General features: G+C 44.6%; 1 protein-coding gene across 1 annotated transcript; it reads right to left on the reverse strand.

Annotated features, from left to right (window-relative positions):
• Positions 1-11,195: 11,195 nt before the first annotated feature.
• Positions 11,196-13,686, reverse strand: ovca2 (OVCA2 serine hydrolase domain containing). The gene is made up of 2 exons (XM_070983143.1): positions 13,286-13,686; positions 11,196-12,962 (listed from the first exon to the last, which is right to left on the reverse strand). Exons 1-2 carry the CDS (start codon positions 13,437-13,439, stop codon positions 12,439-12,441), a joined length of 678 nt encoding a protein of 225 aa, XP_070839244.1. The 5' UTR covers positions 13,440-13,686; the 3' UTR covers positions 11,196-12,438.
• Positions 13,687-14,097: the final 411 nt, after the last annotated feature.

Consider the following 14,097-nt stretch of genomic DNA (forward strand, 5'->3'; position numbering starts at 1 on the left):
GGGTGAAGGAGGCGTGTGGAGGTGGAGGTGGGTCGTGCGGGAGACTGATCCAGACCTGGCCTAGCCCGCAGGGGCGTATAAGTTTTCTCTCAACTTCCACTCTGTGCTTTTCTAACTCAAGGGGCACTTCAGTCCTGTGCCCAAAGTGCGTCTAATTTACAGGAGTCTCTCACTGCACGCGCCTACGCATGTCTGACACACTTCTTTACGCACGAGGGTCTCCCCCAAATCTCCCTGAACGTGTTGCGAGTTCAACAGCGTCGGGATGGATTTACGCACGACTCCTGTCACGTCCGTCCTTGTGCGCTTCCACCGATGTGTTGAATCTGGGCTGCATATTTGGCTGTTTTTTTTTTAATACATCAATATTTTAAGGAGAAAAAACCATCAGTGCACTGCAGCAAACATTTCCAGTCACTCTAAGCAGGCGGCTGCAGTGATTCATCGCCTAATCTAAACATCACGATTTGCCCATCGCTGGTCACTTGGTAATTTTGAAACATATGCGACAAGTGTCGGCTTTAGATGCTTGCTATCAGCTGATGTTTATCGAGAAAATAAATTTCCAATACATCGACTGCATCGACAGAGAACCGAAGCCGTGGACTTGTTTCATGCTTATCTGATCGATTTTAAACATATAGCGTGAGATTTGTTGATGCCTCACTTGAACTGAACATGATACTGCCGCCGAAGCAACAGATTAAATCCCCTGACAGCAGAAATTACAGCATGTTTGCGGGTACTCTTGGCAAAAAAGTAGACAATGAGAATGTGAAATGCATGCCTTGCGAAAATTAACAAGGGATAATTACGTAATAAGTATGCTATTATAGGAATATTAGGAGATGGAAATACGATACGACTGACTAATGAGTACCTCCGAGACTCTAAATGTCTTCATATTACAGGAATTTTCTCGTTAGAGCTTTTAATATTTGACACCTCGGAGTAAAGAGCTCATACACAACAAATATGCTATTTTCATCTTCCCTTTTAAAGACCTGCACAGTGATTCAGGCTATACTTTTCCTCCCTTTTATAAATAGCTGCACTCCGTTCAATGACGTGGGATACGCACGTACATGTGTAGGTGAATCTTTGAATGAGCTCTCCCTCTCCCCCCCTCTCTCCATCCCTCCCTCCCTCCCTCCCTCCCCCTCCTCCCTCCTCCGTTCCCTCTACTAGTTACTACGGGATCTCTATAAAAAGCCTACGGTTGATGGGAGAGCCCGGTCTGTATGGGAAGCGACTTTGGAGAAGAGGGACGACAGCGTCTGTGCGCGAAGACAGCATGGCACAGATTTGCTCTGACAGTCTCATGTTGATGAAGACAGCGAGTTTAGAGATAGGACAGACATATTTCTGCAGCAAGGAACAGCAGCCATGGCCACACAGGGAACTTTGACTGAGGTAAGTTAAAAATTCCTATTTCTACAGACCAGGTTTTGTGTTACTTTATCCAAATCCTGGGGGAGAATAAAACACTGCTCTGATATGGGTTAAGTGCAGCCAGGGGGTGAATTGGACGGGCCGTCCCCTGAAGAAGCCCCATAGTCTGCTTTGACTGACACAATTCTCATCTTGACTCTCCAGTTGGAAGTTGGTGCAGTGTGACTCATTTTCTCTCCCATGTGGGCAGCATTCAGCCTGCCATCTGAACAAAAAAAATCTCAAAAAATAGAAAATGCGGTCAAAAATCGCCATCAAAATGTGTCTTTACTGTCTCCTCAGTAAAGACAATCTTGTTCACTCTGGTCAAATCACGCACGGTACAAATATATATTCATACATGTATAAATGACCATGTATGTCGGTTATTTAGGTTCACCTGTCAGACAGGTTGCAGCTGGTTCAGAACTGAACAGGTAGACGCTGTTCTGGCTGCCTCTCGGACAGCACTGGACCCTCTGGAGGCTGTCCGGTGTTGTCCACCTAAGATGTGCAAAAGCCACCGTGCAATGTACACTGACACGTGCACAGACACAGCTGCGCAAACACGTCGCCCCAGTGTGTGTGTGTGTGTGTGTGTGTGTGTGTGTGTGTGTGTGTGTGTGTGTGTGTGTGTGTTTGTCTACGCAGGTTTCTGTATGAGTGTGTGCGTGTCGGGGGGAGTGTGGAGGTGGGGGAGTGTTCCTCACCAGCCCCTCTTCGTTCTCGGTAGCGCGTGGCACCGGGAGGTTTCCGGTGATAGTGATGACATTATAGCGATCACTTTCTTCCGGTGTGGCGGCACGCTCCTCGCCTCCGCCTCTCCCCCCTCCCCCTCCTCCCCCCTCTCTCTCCCCTTCATGCACTTCCGGCCGGCGTTTCCTTTAACTTTTTTTTTCCAGTCTTAGTTTGTGACGTCGTCACCCGGTGAAGTCAGCCCTGCGTCATTCTTGCGCACTTTGCAGATGATACGCAGTCACCTACTATAACCCTTTTAAAGGCTCGCGTGCACGCACGCATGCACGAACGCGCACACTGCAGTGTGATCCTCTAGCGTGCGGGGGTGTGAATGCGCAATGTGAGAGGCTCGTGCACGGACAACACGAGGGAGGAGTGGGTGGAGCGAGTCAATGAAACCCCTTGTTCATTCACAACTCGTTGTTGTGGCCACTGTTGCGCTGTCTTTGATCAGCCAGTGTTTATTATGACTTTGTAAAGCTAAATAATATGAATATACATATATAGTGTATGTATATACTGTGCATATACATATACATACGTGTGTGTCTATGCAAAAAGTACAAGAGTGAAACTCAACTAAAGTCCAGGCTCAAGCTCCCGGCTCACTTTTTAATGATTCCGTGCGCATTTCACTGGAGGGATCCGCATGCCCGTCAAGTCAACCTACACGGTCGGACCGGTTTCTCCCCGGTGCCATGGAAACCGAGCCAGACCAAGCCACTGCCCACGCGCTCTGATAAGCCAGGCGGCAGAATGGGACGACAGCCGATTGGTTCGAGTGTGGCGTGACGTCATATGTCCGTACCCTCGGGCATGTGACTTGTCGAGCACTGAGACGCGTGACGGTACTCGTCACCTGACCAACATCTATTCGGTAATGCGAGAAGAGACTGCGGAGCCCGAGCTCCACGTCAGACACGATTACGTTGGAGAAAGTAGGGCGCTACAATATGTCACTTAGAGTAACGTTTTATAGGTTTGACATATCTGTAAGGGTTGAAATACTTTAAAAGTCACAATAAAGTGAGATTCGGAACGCTTGACTCTATAACCTGATGTAAAAATGAGCCTTTACGTTTCCTCTCTGCTGCCAGCGTCGTCCGCTTCAGCACCGCAGACAGCGCCGAGCCGCAGCACCGCTGAGTCGCTGTCCCAGCGCCGTGGTGCTGAAACTGAGGTGAAAGGGAACCTGTTGCAGAGACACCTTCTGAATCAACACAAACAAGATGCTGCTCCTCACAAAAACTATTCTGTGAACTGATACAGAATGAAACTAAGCGTTGGAAGTGAAGAATCCTTCAAAAAGTGAAAAACCGATGACTTTCTTTCATGACTTTTTTCGCTGGAAAGAGTTGATTCGCTGTTGCTGTATATAATTTTTAGTTAGCTATTTGATTGGTCTTCTTCCACATACTGTACTATAATTGCATTACTCTGATATGCCCCCCCCCCCCATCCCCAAACAGTAAGTCACTGAGCAAAGACCATAATAATCAGCAGATCTAATCAGGTACATTTCCTGGTTAAAAGATCAAAGGCCAAGCAGCTTAACAGTGTTGAGGGTAAGAAGGAGAGAGACTTCAAGAAAATTAGTCAGTGGTCAATATTTTAAAATTTGTATTCAACATTGACTTGTTTCTGGCTGCTTGTAGATATAGTAGCCAATGCAATATTATTAACTTTATTCCCAACCTGACGTAAGACCCCAGTTAATTCGCATGCATTATGAGGGAACGGTCTTCCAAAGTTCTTACTCTTCTCTGGGATAAGTCAGACTGATTAATAATCTCAAAATAGTCAAACAGTTTACTCGATCTTTCTCTGCTTCTCTCTGGTTGTCCCTCTGCCTCACTCACTTGCTCTCACACACACTTGCAAACTAGGTCAGAGACAGGAAAAGGAGTGGGTGGATGATGCCGAATGCCAATCTTGGCAAGAGTTTTTAAATAAAGTTTTCTCGGCTCTAATGAGCCGGATGATTGAGAATATTTGCGGACTTTGTATTTTATTTTTTTTTTTCCGTTGTTTGATTGGTTGACTGACTGATCTGTGGATGATTTATTGAGTCTTTGATGCATTTTTTTCTCACTTATTTTTAAAAAGTACGTCTGCTGTAGTCAAACACTTCCGGAAAGATGGCCCACTCACTTGTTGAAACATTAGTGTAAATAATGGTATCATCTGTAAAATAAATACATAAATAAATATTGTAATTGTAACTTGGACTAATGTTTTTCTGTCCTGCCAGCTACAACACTGGTCATTACAGGAGAAAATGAGTCCCTGACTAGATGGTGGGAGACCAGGGTTGAGACTTCAGTTCAAATTAACACAAGACTGCCAATTGGACACTCTGTAATGTTTAAAAAGATGAACACAAACTTCTCCATCAATGTCTCTTTGTTCTCCATCCTACCTCAGTTTAGAGCACAGCAGTAAAAGCTAATTTAGAGAGTCTTCACCTCAGGTCAGAAACATGTTACTGCTTTAAACTGATTGCACAGGATCAGCAATATTGATGCAGGGATGATGCTACATCTACACCTAGAGCCCCAGCTGATGAAAACGTTACCATGATAAAGTACTAACAGCAGTTTCCAGCATCTTATCTCAGAGCGATCTCTCCATGATAACTATTTCGGTCACTGGGATGCCCCTGGTTGACAAGCATTGTATTGATCAGCCTCCGCCTCTTGGGAATTTTGTCACTTTTGATTCCAGTAATGTTAAACCTATATCCTCTCCTCTTTTTGCTGATGCAGGTTTCCATGAGGGGAGTTTGTCCTTCTTGCCGTCTCCTCCCTATCCTCCTAACTTGGCCAGAGCATCAGCACCTTGGCTTTAGACTGCTTACTGCTTATACAGTGTCACAGTACAGTAACAGTCTACAGTCATGGCTACTGAAGCCTGGTAATGCACCAAACACCACACTGAAGACAACACGGACTTGTAGAGACCACGGGAATACTGCTCAGTACTTTTAAAATGGCTGACTTGACGGCCGAGGCTCTGCGTGTTAGAGTTTTCTCTCTGGTCCGTCTCTCTTCTCCTGCTCAGGAAGGAAACCTGTGTGGGCTTGCATTGGGGGAGTCCTACACCATGTAAGTGCGTAATATCCACGCTCAAACCAATGAGACCTTGCAGTTTTCCAGTTACCATGCCAACTCCGGCTCCTCCTCCTCCACCCTGCTGTCTCCATGGCGACCGTGGCTTTAGATTGTTACTCTAGCAATAGCACCATGGTAACAGTCTACAGCCATGGTCGTTAGGGGCAGGCGTCATCAGGAAGCAGAAACGACAGGCTGGAAAAAGTTAAGTTAGAGATAGTAAGTTTTTATTTGTGAGTTGAAATTCTCATCTAGGAAGTAGGTCAAAGGTCGTTCACTCATGCATGTACAGCAGGAGTTGTCATGTGCCAGTGTGAGCCCTTAGATAAGATCCCAAAGTGACTGAATTTTCATTTGATTTTATAGATAAATAGACATAAAAGACATGACGTAAACTGTGTGATACACCAAAGAAAGTTTAACAACCAGGTGTGCAATAACACATACGGACACATATTGCTTTTCACTTGTGCTTTATTACGCAGAGCTCGTGTCTTCACGGATTGATCACTGAGTACAGTAATGAATGCAAAGAGCACACGCTGAACGGATGAGTCAGCCAGCTCCAACACCTGTTCCCCTCTCTATTTATCAGAGGAGAGCAGCCTCACTTCAAAGCAGCACAGCCAGGAATTCCCAGTAGGCAGCGCCGTACCCTGCAGGCAGACATAAGCCACACACTGGGTCCTACACAGCTGGGCTACATCACATGTATGCATGCACACATGGAGATACACACATATGGCATACTCACAACAAACACGCTTGCAAAGAACGGACGAGCTCTTGACCACTCTTCCTCAAGCACTGCTCTATAATATCCAGAGTTATTCTGCCCTCTACAGGTCAGGATCTGTCTGTGTCATCTGCTGAAAACTTGCTCCAAGCTGAAACATTTTGTGTGGCTGATTTAATGAAATAAAATAAAAATGAAAAAGCGACAGTGTTTTGTTGATACTTGCTAAAGCAGCTGTCTTCAGCGTGTTCGGTTTTCATGTGACAGATGGTGGTGTTGTTTAAGGTTTGAGTAGAATAGCTGGTTCAAACACATCGTTGACAGGCTGAGTTTTGAAGTTAGTGAAAAAATGCGAACATGCTCAGGGTGCACGTTGCCAGCATCAGTGCAGTGACGCAGGCAACAAAAGTTAGCATACAGAGCACGGCTGCACCACGGTCAGATGAGTTTTTCATTCTAAACATCAAAAATCTATGTAAACCACTTTACCATGTAGACTGCTGGCCTTTTTTAATCACTAAGACATGTGGTACAATCATATGATGCACATAACTGCATCACAAAACATACTAACTGAACTATTTTACTCTTCACTGCGTCCTCAGCTGTCACATTTCTGCCACGCATCATCTTCTTGGTGCTCAATCTTTTAAATATATTTGCTGTGTGTTGACGAAAAGAAAAGAAAAGAAAAGAAAAGAAAAGAAAAGAAAAGAAAAGAAAAGAAAAGAAAAGGGATGTAGAGTTGTTTATCCTCTGCCTCCCTGCACCGTAAAAGCTCATGTGCTGACAGAGAAACAACAGCACATAAACTCTTACTGTTCAGGGCTGAGAAGTAAAGCTGTCTGGCACACACACACACACACACACACACACACACACACACACACACACACACACACACACACACACACACACACACACACAAACGCAGTTTTGTTTCCCTCAGAGGACATTACATCGACTTCTTACACTCATTTCATTGAGACTTACCCAAACCCTAAACCTAACCCAAACCAAGTCTTCACCCTAAAAATGAATGATTTACGTTAAGGGGACTTGTAATTTGTCCCCATAAGAAAGGCCAGTCCCCACAATGTGAATGCGTAAAGAGAGTTATGCCCCCACAGCAGAGGTAATACACGTCCAAACACACACACACACACACACACACACACACACACACACACATCACTGCTGTTCAAGCTACATTTAAAGGAGCGTTCCACTAATTGACTACTGAACAACCACTGAAACCAGTGAAACTAAAATTAATACATATATATATAATTGTTAGAAATGAAAACCTATAAAGCTGTAATATCAAATAAATATTAGTATATCACTCTCAGGCTTTAAGCAGTCGCACATTAGGTCCCAGTGCAGCGCTGAGAGTCTGGTGTAAGTGAACACCCATCAATGTTTAGGACTTTCATTACTTCAGAAGTTATTTGATTATTATTATTTGTTTGGGTATGAATGCTCCAAAAATGTTTCGTCTGCAAAGGATTCCAAATGTTATCAAGTTACAGAAGTACAGCAAGTCTCGTGATGGAATTATTGTTAAGTCCCTTTTTTACCCTCCAAACCTCTTAATAATTGTCTGGAACCAAACAACATTGCGCAACAGTGTTCACTTTTTTTTTTTTGCATATGTGAGCCAAGACATGCCTCTCTCTCTCTCGATCTCTCTCTCTCTCTCTCTCTCTCTCTCTCTCTCTCTCTCTCTCTCTCTCTCTGTCTTATGCACACTCTACCACCACAGTCCTCCTCCATAGTCACGATGACTAATATTTACCCCAGTAGTGTCAGTTAGGCACCTATAAGGACAGCCAAACCACAGCTCTCCTCGCCAGGACCCAACCATGGCCTCTATAACAGTCCAGCAAAGCACACAAGCAGACAAACGACTGCAGATGACATCATACATGAAGCGGCTGCTGCCCTTACTTCAGACGGCCTCAGCTGTGTCCTCAACTCACCTTTGTACCTCCTTGGTCAACAACAATCAGCGCAACCTCTGAACGTACTAACATCTGGTACGAGAACCGGATACGCCCACGCCGAACAAGGTCGAGTGGCCAATCACAGACAGGATGATGCAGGAGATCAAATCTGTGACTGTCAACCAACAGGAAGTTTTTTAGATGACAGAGTAATAGTAAGTTGCATATCCGAGAGGGACAGACAGAGAAACTGCATGGTACCCATGATGACAGGACGAGGGGAAAAAACCAGACCAAGTTTTGGCCCTAGCCAAAGTACACTTTGTCCACACAAACAAGAAAACCACAAAGTAGAAGAAAACCAGAAGTGTGTGAGTATGCAAGCATGGAATAACAAATGACCAAATCACACCCATATGGAGGACTAAAAATATGCAGACACACACCCACATAAACACACTCTGCCCGTTGTTTGGGCCCAGATATCACACCAATACTGCAGCAGAGACGTCTTCACCGTGTAGTTTCATGTCATTAGCTGACATTAACTGACTTTCCTGCCTTTTCTGTTCTTGAAATAGCAATTCACCTGACAACTCTAAATATACTCCCTCTGTTCCCGCTTTCACATGTCAACACACACCACACACGGCAGACACGCTGCATGTCTAGCTAGCTCTAACATCATGAGGTGACTTTCTTTTTTTATGCAAACTATGCAGATGCACATGCACAGACAAACACACCAACCCATACGCATACACATACACACAAACAAACACAGGAAGCAGAGAGGCATGGCTGAATCCCCATGTGATACTGGACACAGGCCATACCTCTGGAAGACGTCCAACACGAGGTTACATCACATCCACCCGCACCAGCATACCAAATTTAACAGTGCAAGCACACCCATAAACACATGCAGACTTAAATGAGCTGATATTAAAATCAATTTCACAGAGGTGCGCAAAACAAAATCCAAACTACGCAACAGTCCCTCTGTCTTCAGCACCTTCTCTTCGCAGAACAATGCAGATTACGATGATCAAAAGTAAAAGATGGTGAATAGCTGCAAAAAAATGCATGTAAATCCAAAAGTTGTGGGTCAGGTAATAAAATTTCAAATCCTCTGCTGAATATCTCAGATTAGTCCAGTGGGAGCTGTCAGTGGAGGAAGCTGCAGGCAGAGTTGGTCACCTTTGTCAGAGTCTGGGCCAGCCTGGGCCATGGGATGACCAGGCTCTTTGGAGTTTAAGTGCAAGTCTTATATAGACACACGCACCACGTGGCCCCTCCCCTCCTCCCATCTCCCATAACAACAAACGCTCCATAATCAAAATAGAGCCCATCTGTGCTCTGACACACCCCTCCACCCCCCCCACCCCAAAAACTCCACCAGGGCAAGAGGGAAAAAGTGATCAGTCAATCGCGGCGAAAACTTGAATGTGCCCTTACTCTCCCTTTTTAACCGCAACAGCCAGAGAGAGGCAGAGGGGGAGAGGGAGAGGGGGGAGGCAGAGAGAGTGGGAGGATAACTCCACCCTCATCTGTCTCTGTCTCTCATTCCATTATTTCCCGGTTGTTGTGCAACAGGGGGAACGGATTCCTGAGAAGAGAGTCACGGCTCTGTTGTAAAACTTACTGGCAAGAGTGACCCTCTGTGTTTTTCTTTTACTGTTTCCCTCGCTTGCTCACTCTCTCCGTTCGTCTTTACTTGTTATCAAAACCATGTGTGTGTGTGTGTGTCGGCTGTGAGGTCTTGGAGGGACACAAGGGCCACAGGGGAGCACAGGAGAGGATGAATATGAGGGCTGTGATGGTGAAACAGGACCACGTAGCCGTGATGTGTGCGTGTGTGAGAGCGGCAGAGGTGGCTCATTGGATGTTCAAACAGGTGACATTAAAACAGATTGATTGGGAGAGGGAGTGTGTGTGTTTACAATAGGGGAAGCACATGCTGAATATAAGATGTTTTACAGTGGATATCATGTCAGCGAGGCAAATTACCACCCACAGCGGCCCACAGCTGTCTGTAGTGTGAGCTTTGAGACATCCAGACAAACAGAACTATTTCTGTCCTTGTCATAAATGTAGCGGACATGTGATAGGGGTATTGCGCCCAAAGCTGATGACACACAGGATGTGGAAGGGAGGAGGATGTTGAGGAGAGTTCGGAGCGAGGTAGAGGCCAGTGGGAGATGAAAGCAAGCGAGAGAGAGAGAGAGAGAGAGAGGGAGAGAGGTAGAGAGGAGAGAGCACACATCTGGAAACAATCGAATGAGTGCAGTCTGACGTGCACATGCTTTCAGCTATAAAAGAACAACATGTCCTTGAACTGTGTGCGTTCCAGCTCGTGCATAAACCTCTCCATATAACCCACACATGAGGGGACACCTTCACGCCACACCTGGAGCAGTCACAGAGGAGCATCGCCTCTTGATGGCAGAGCGACTCCACGCTCGTCCAATCACCGCGGGTGAAAGTGACTCAGTAACCACAGGGTGGTGTGTCGAGCATTTATCTGTGCGTTTGCATAAACTCTGGTGCAGACATTTTTTAGTTAATTCATTACAGTGTGAGGTTCGATTGTTACACAGCTGTCACAACAAAGTCAGCAAACCTTCGTTATGCAAAATATCACTCGCACTTATTAAATCAAGGTTTCCACTGTGGCTCTGAAATTCTTGTCATAACTTTCCACAATCTTGGCGCAGTGTTCCCAGAACTTAAAAATGTCCTCTCCTGGCGTAGCGTTGTTTTTATAAAGGGGAGCTTTGACTGTTCAGATTAATGCAGGGAAAAGTGGGAAATACATTTCTATTTATTCCTGTAAAATGAGTAATGTTCCTCATATATCTAGTTCCCAAACAAATGTAAGAAACATTCTGATCATTCCCATCTGCCAATCTGTCTTAAGGCCAAAGTACACTTCAAACAACGTGCTTGTCGGACACAACATGACACAACGATTTCCGTCACTTATCTTGTGTGAAACAGCGTGCAACGCCGTTAATGCCTTCAAGATTTGCACATTTCTTGCATCAGTTATTAGAGAAAGCAGGTAGGCAGAAGGATGCAGGCAGGAGGAGGCGAAGACAGCAGACATTTAGTGACCATTCAGGTGCAGGTGGACGCTTTGGCCTGCAGAGCTTCGCCCGTTGGAGGCATACTGAGGCCTCAATCTCATTATCTTGATCTATTCTGATTTCAACACAGAATGACAAAAACTTCATGATGCAATCAGTTATTTAATTACTCATGCTCACGTCCATGTGGGAGAAGATGGGGGTGTTACAGCAGGAAAGGCACAGCACTCAACATTTTAATGGAACAAAGCCATAGTGAATGTTAGCAGTTACACTTGTGCTTTTCCTGTTATGATAAATTAAAATATATTCCAAATACACTATCGTTCCAAAGTTTGGAATTCTCTGATAAATTCAAGTTTATCTTCTTTCCTTCCATAATGGATAATTTAACATCGAGAAATAGTTTCAGCCCCAAAGGAATAATAATTTAATGATTGAAACTTCCATATAGCTGATGTCCGAACAGTGTTGCATGGCAGGAGAGAACAATTTTTGTAACCATCTTCCCCTAAATACCCTTCTATATTGATTCGTTTTGCAGTCCAGAAAAGTGTAAGAGCATCACTGAACCCCAACACTGCAACTGGGCCATAAACAGTTTCCGTTGGGCCCTTTAAGTCCACTCAGTGGTTAGTCTGAACAGGTTTACACTGTGAGAAGTCAGCCCATAGTATGTTCTGCTGATATTCCAACAGCACTCACCCTCGATTAACCTTCTACCTCTATTCTGATGTTTAAGTTCCAGCTTGTTATAGGCATTACTGTGCACTTGACACTGAAAAAGGAGCCTGTTCCAATTCAAACATGCACAGATTTTGATGCTAAGCTTCTGGTTTCTTCTACCAATGGCCGATGATCTCTTAGGAGGAATCTTTGTCTACTTCTACCCTTTCAGTCATCAGTCTGGTCGAACCATTGTACAACATTTTGCTCTCCATGTACAAAATATAAGTTTTTTGCATAAGTAGAAGGAGTACTCCTCTCAGCTATGTGACTGTACTGAATAAAGCTTTCGTAGCAGGCGATTCCACAGGTCTGAACAGCTGTGTATATGGTACAAAGAAAAGTCATGGCAACAGTCTCAACAAAGGGGACTTTAAAGATAATATGTTGCTCACAAAAAGAAAGAGAGATCAGAATATATTAAATAACAACTGTCACTTCATTTATTGTCTGTTAGAAGACATCTTCCCTGAGAAGCACAACAGTCATTGAACTGTTTTTGATGGATCAGATCAGAGGAAAAAAACTGCTTCCAGAGCACATTTTTATACCAAGTGCTTCTGGGATCAATTACGTTATCACTTGATTTTCCTGAACATTAAATACTCAACATTCGCTGGCCACGTTTAAGTGCATGACTGAGTTTCTGAGGCTTTTGTCTCTCATTGGAGCATCTTGAGAAAGTCTTGGTAGGTTTGTCTGTGAGCAGATGCAGCGGGAACAAAATGGCCACCAGGATGTGTCAGGACTTGAGGGTCTTGGAAGGAGGTGAGGAGCTCCCTGCTCATGCTGTCAGGGATGACTCGGTCCTCTAGTCCAAACACATGCAGGGAGGGAATCTGGAGAGGAGCACTGTAGAATGTCTGGTGTTCCTTACATGCGCTGCGGAAACCGGCAACAAGGATGGCAAAGCGGAAGCTGAACTCTGGCTCCAGTTTCTGCTCCTGAAGAGAGCACAGCATGGCCACGAAAGCTGCTCCCTGACTGAAGCCCAGGATGCCGTCAAAGGGACCTTGGACCTTCACAGCTTCTCTCACAGCAGTCACGCTCTCAGCGAGGCCCAGGCTTGCCTCACACTCCTGCTGAGCACTGAAACTCCGAGCCTGGATGTCAGAAAACCACCAACCCTTGGGGTCCTCATCGCCTCCAGGGCCAGGAACTGAACCATTCTCCTTCTCTGGAGCTTCTGAAAGGACAGAGGAACAAAGTGGTTATCCTGCTGTTTTACGCTATTTTATATCCAAATCAGAGGCACCACAAGTTTCTTTCATCCTCAGAAAATTAGGATCACATACATTATAGTATAAATACAAAAAAACTCCCAAAAACTACAGACTGTGGCTGTAACTCATTCTGGACTTATTCAGGTTACAAAACTATTGCTGGTATAGACATAAAATTATACTCTGCTATATGACATTTTTGTACAGTATGTCTTATAGTTACATTAAACACAGATCATTGATGGTAGTTGTGGTAATACAGAGACAGGTGCAGAGGCTGACCCACCGTCACTGCTGGCTTGCGGCACACTGTGCGGTGCACTCACGTAAACGAGCTCCACTTGCTTCTTCAGCAGCTTCCGCAGAGCTCCCGTCTTCTCACGGAACGAGCAGCCGTTCTGACGATAACCATGTACGCACAGGACCCGGAGAGGTGCCATGGAGAGGCCAGCCGAGCTAACGCTAGCTACACCAAGTTAGTTTCAAGTGTGCGTGAAGTCGGAAGATATTAACGTAAATTCAGGAGGAGAACAAGTCGTTGTCATTTAACTTATACAGCACTTTATATGTTATATCCCAGGTTATTTAAAGGACGATAGAGAGTTCGCTAACTTGGCTGTTAGAATACTGACAGTTCCGCAAAGTTTAGAGACGGATATATCTCTCGCGAGGTCAGCCGGAAGAACTGAAAAGTACTTCCGTTTATTCTTTTCAAAGTAAAACTCTTGTTGGTAAACATGACTACCTATAAAGAATGCATTTAAAGGACTATATATAGTAGGCTAAATAACACTACACATAACGTCAGTATATGTTTTTTAACGCTAAAGTTATAGTTGATTTAGTACAAACTGACATATCCAGTAGAAGGAAATCAGATTTGTTTGCTGTAGCTTCTATGAGCTTGATCAAAACGTGTGTCTGCTATCACAGTAAAGAGTGAAGAAAAGTTATAAGATTGAATGCAACAGTTTATTCAATGTATAAAATGTAACTTTTAGCTGAAACAAACAGCTGATGTACTGTTTGATTTCCATACAATGAAATATCATATGTTAGTTATTTTCAGTTGTGTCAGTTCAGGGCCTTGATACTTTA

Source organism: Chaetodon trifascialis, chromosome 16 (genome assembly GCF_039877785.1).
Source record: "Chaetodon trifascialis isolate fChaTrf1 chromosome 16, fChaTrf1.hap1, whole genome shotgun sequence".
NCBI classification, from domain to species: domain Eukaryota; kingdom Metazoa; phylum Chordata; class Actinopteri; order Chaetodontiformes; family Chaetodontidae; genus Chaetodon; species Chaetodon trifascialis.

What these genes read in the sequence shown, in the direction of transcription:
- ovca2 (XM_070983143.1), bottom strand. Translation starts at nt 13,439, where the DNA reads ATGGCACCTCTCCGGGTCCTGTGCGTACATGGTTATCGTCAGAACGGC. An exon ending in GCCGCAAGCCAGCAGTGACG is followed by an intron (nt 12,963 to 13,285) that starts GTGGGTCAGCCT and finishes CTGTCCTTTCAG; the next exon opens with AAGCTCCAGAGAAGGAGAAT.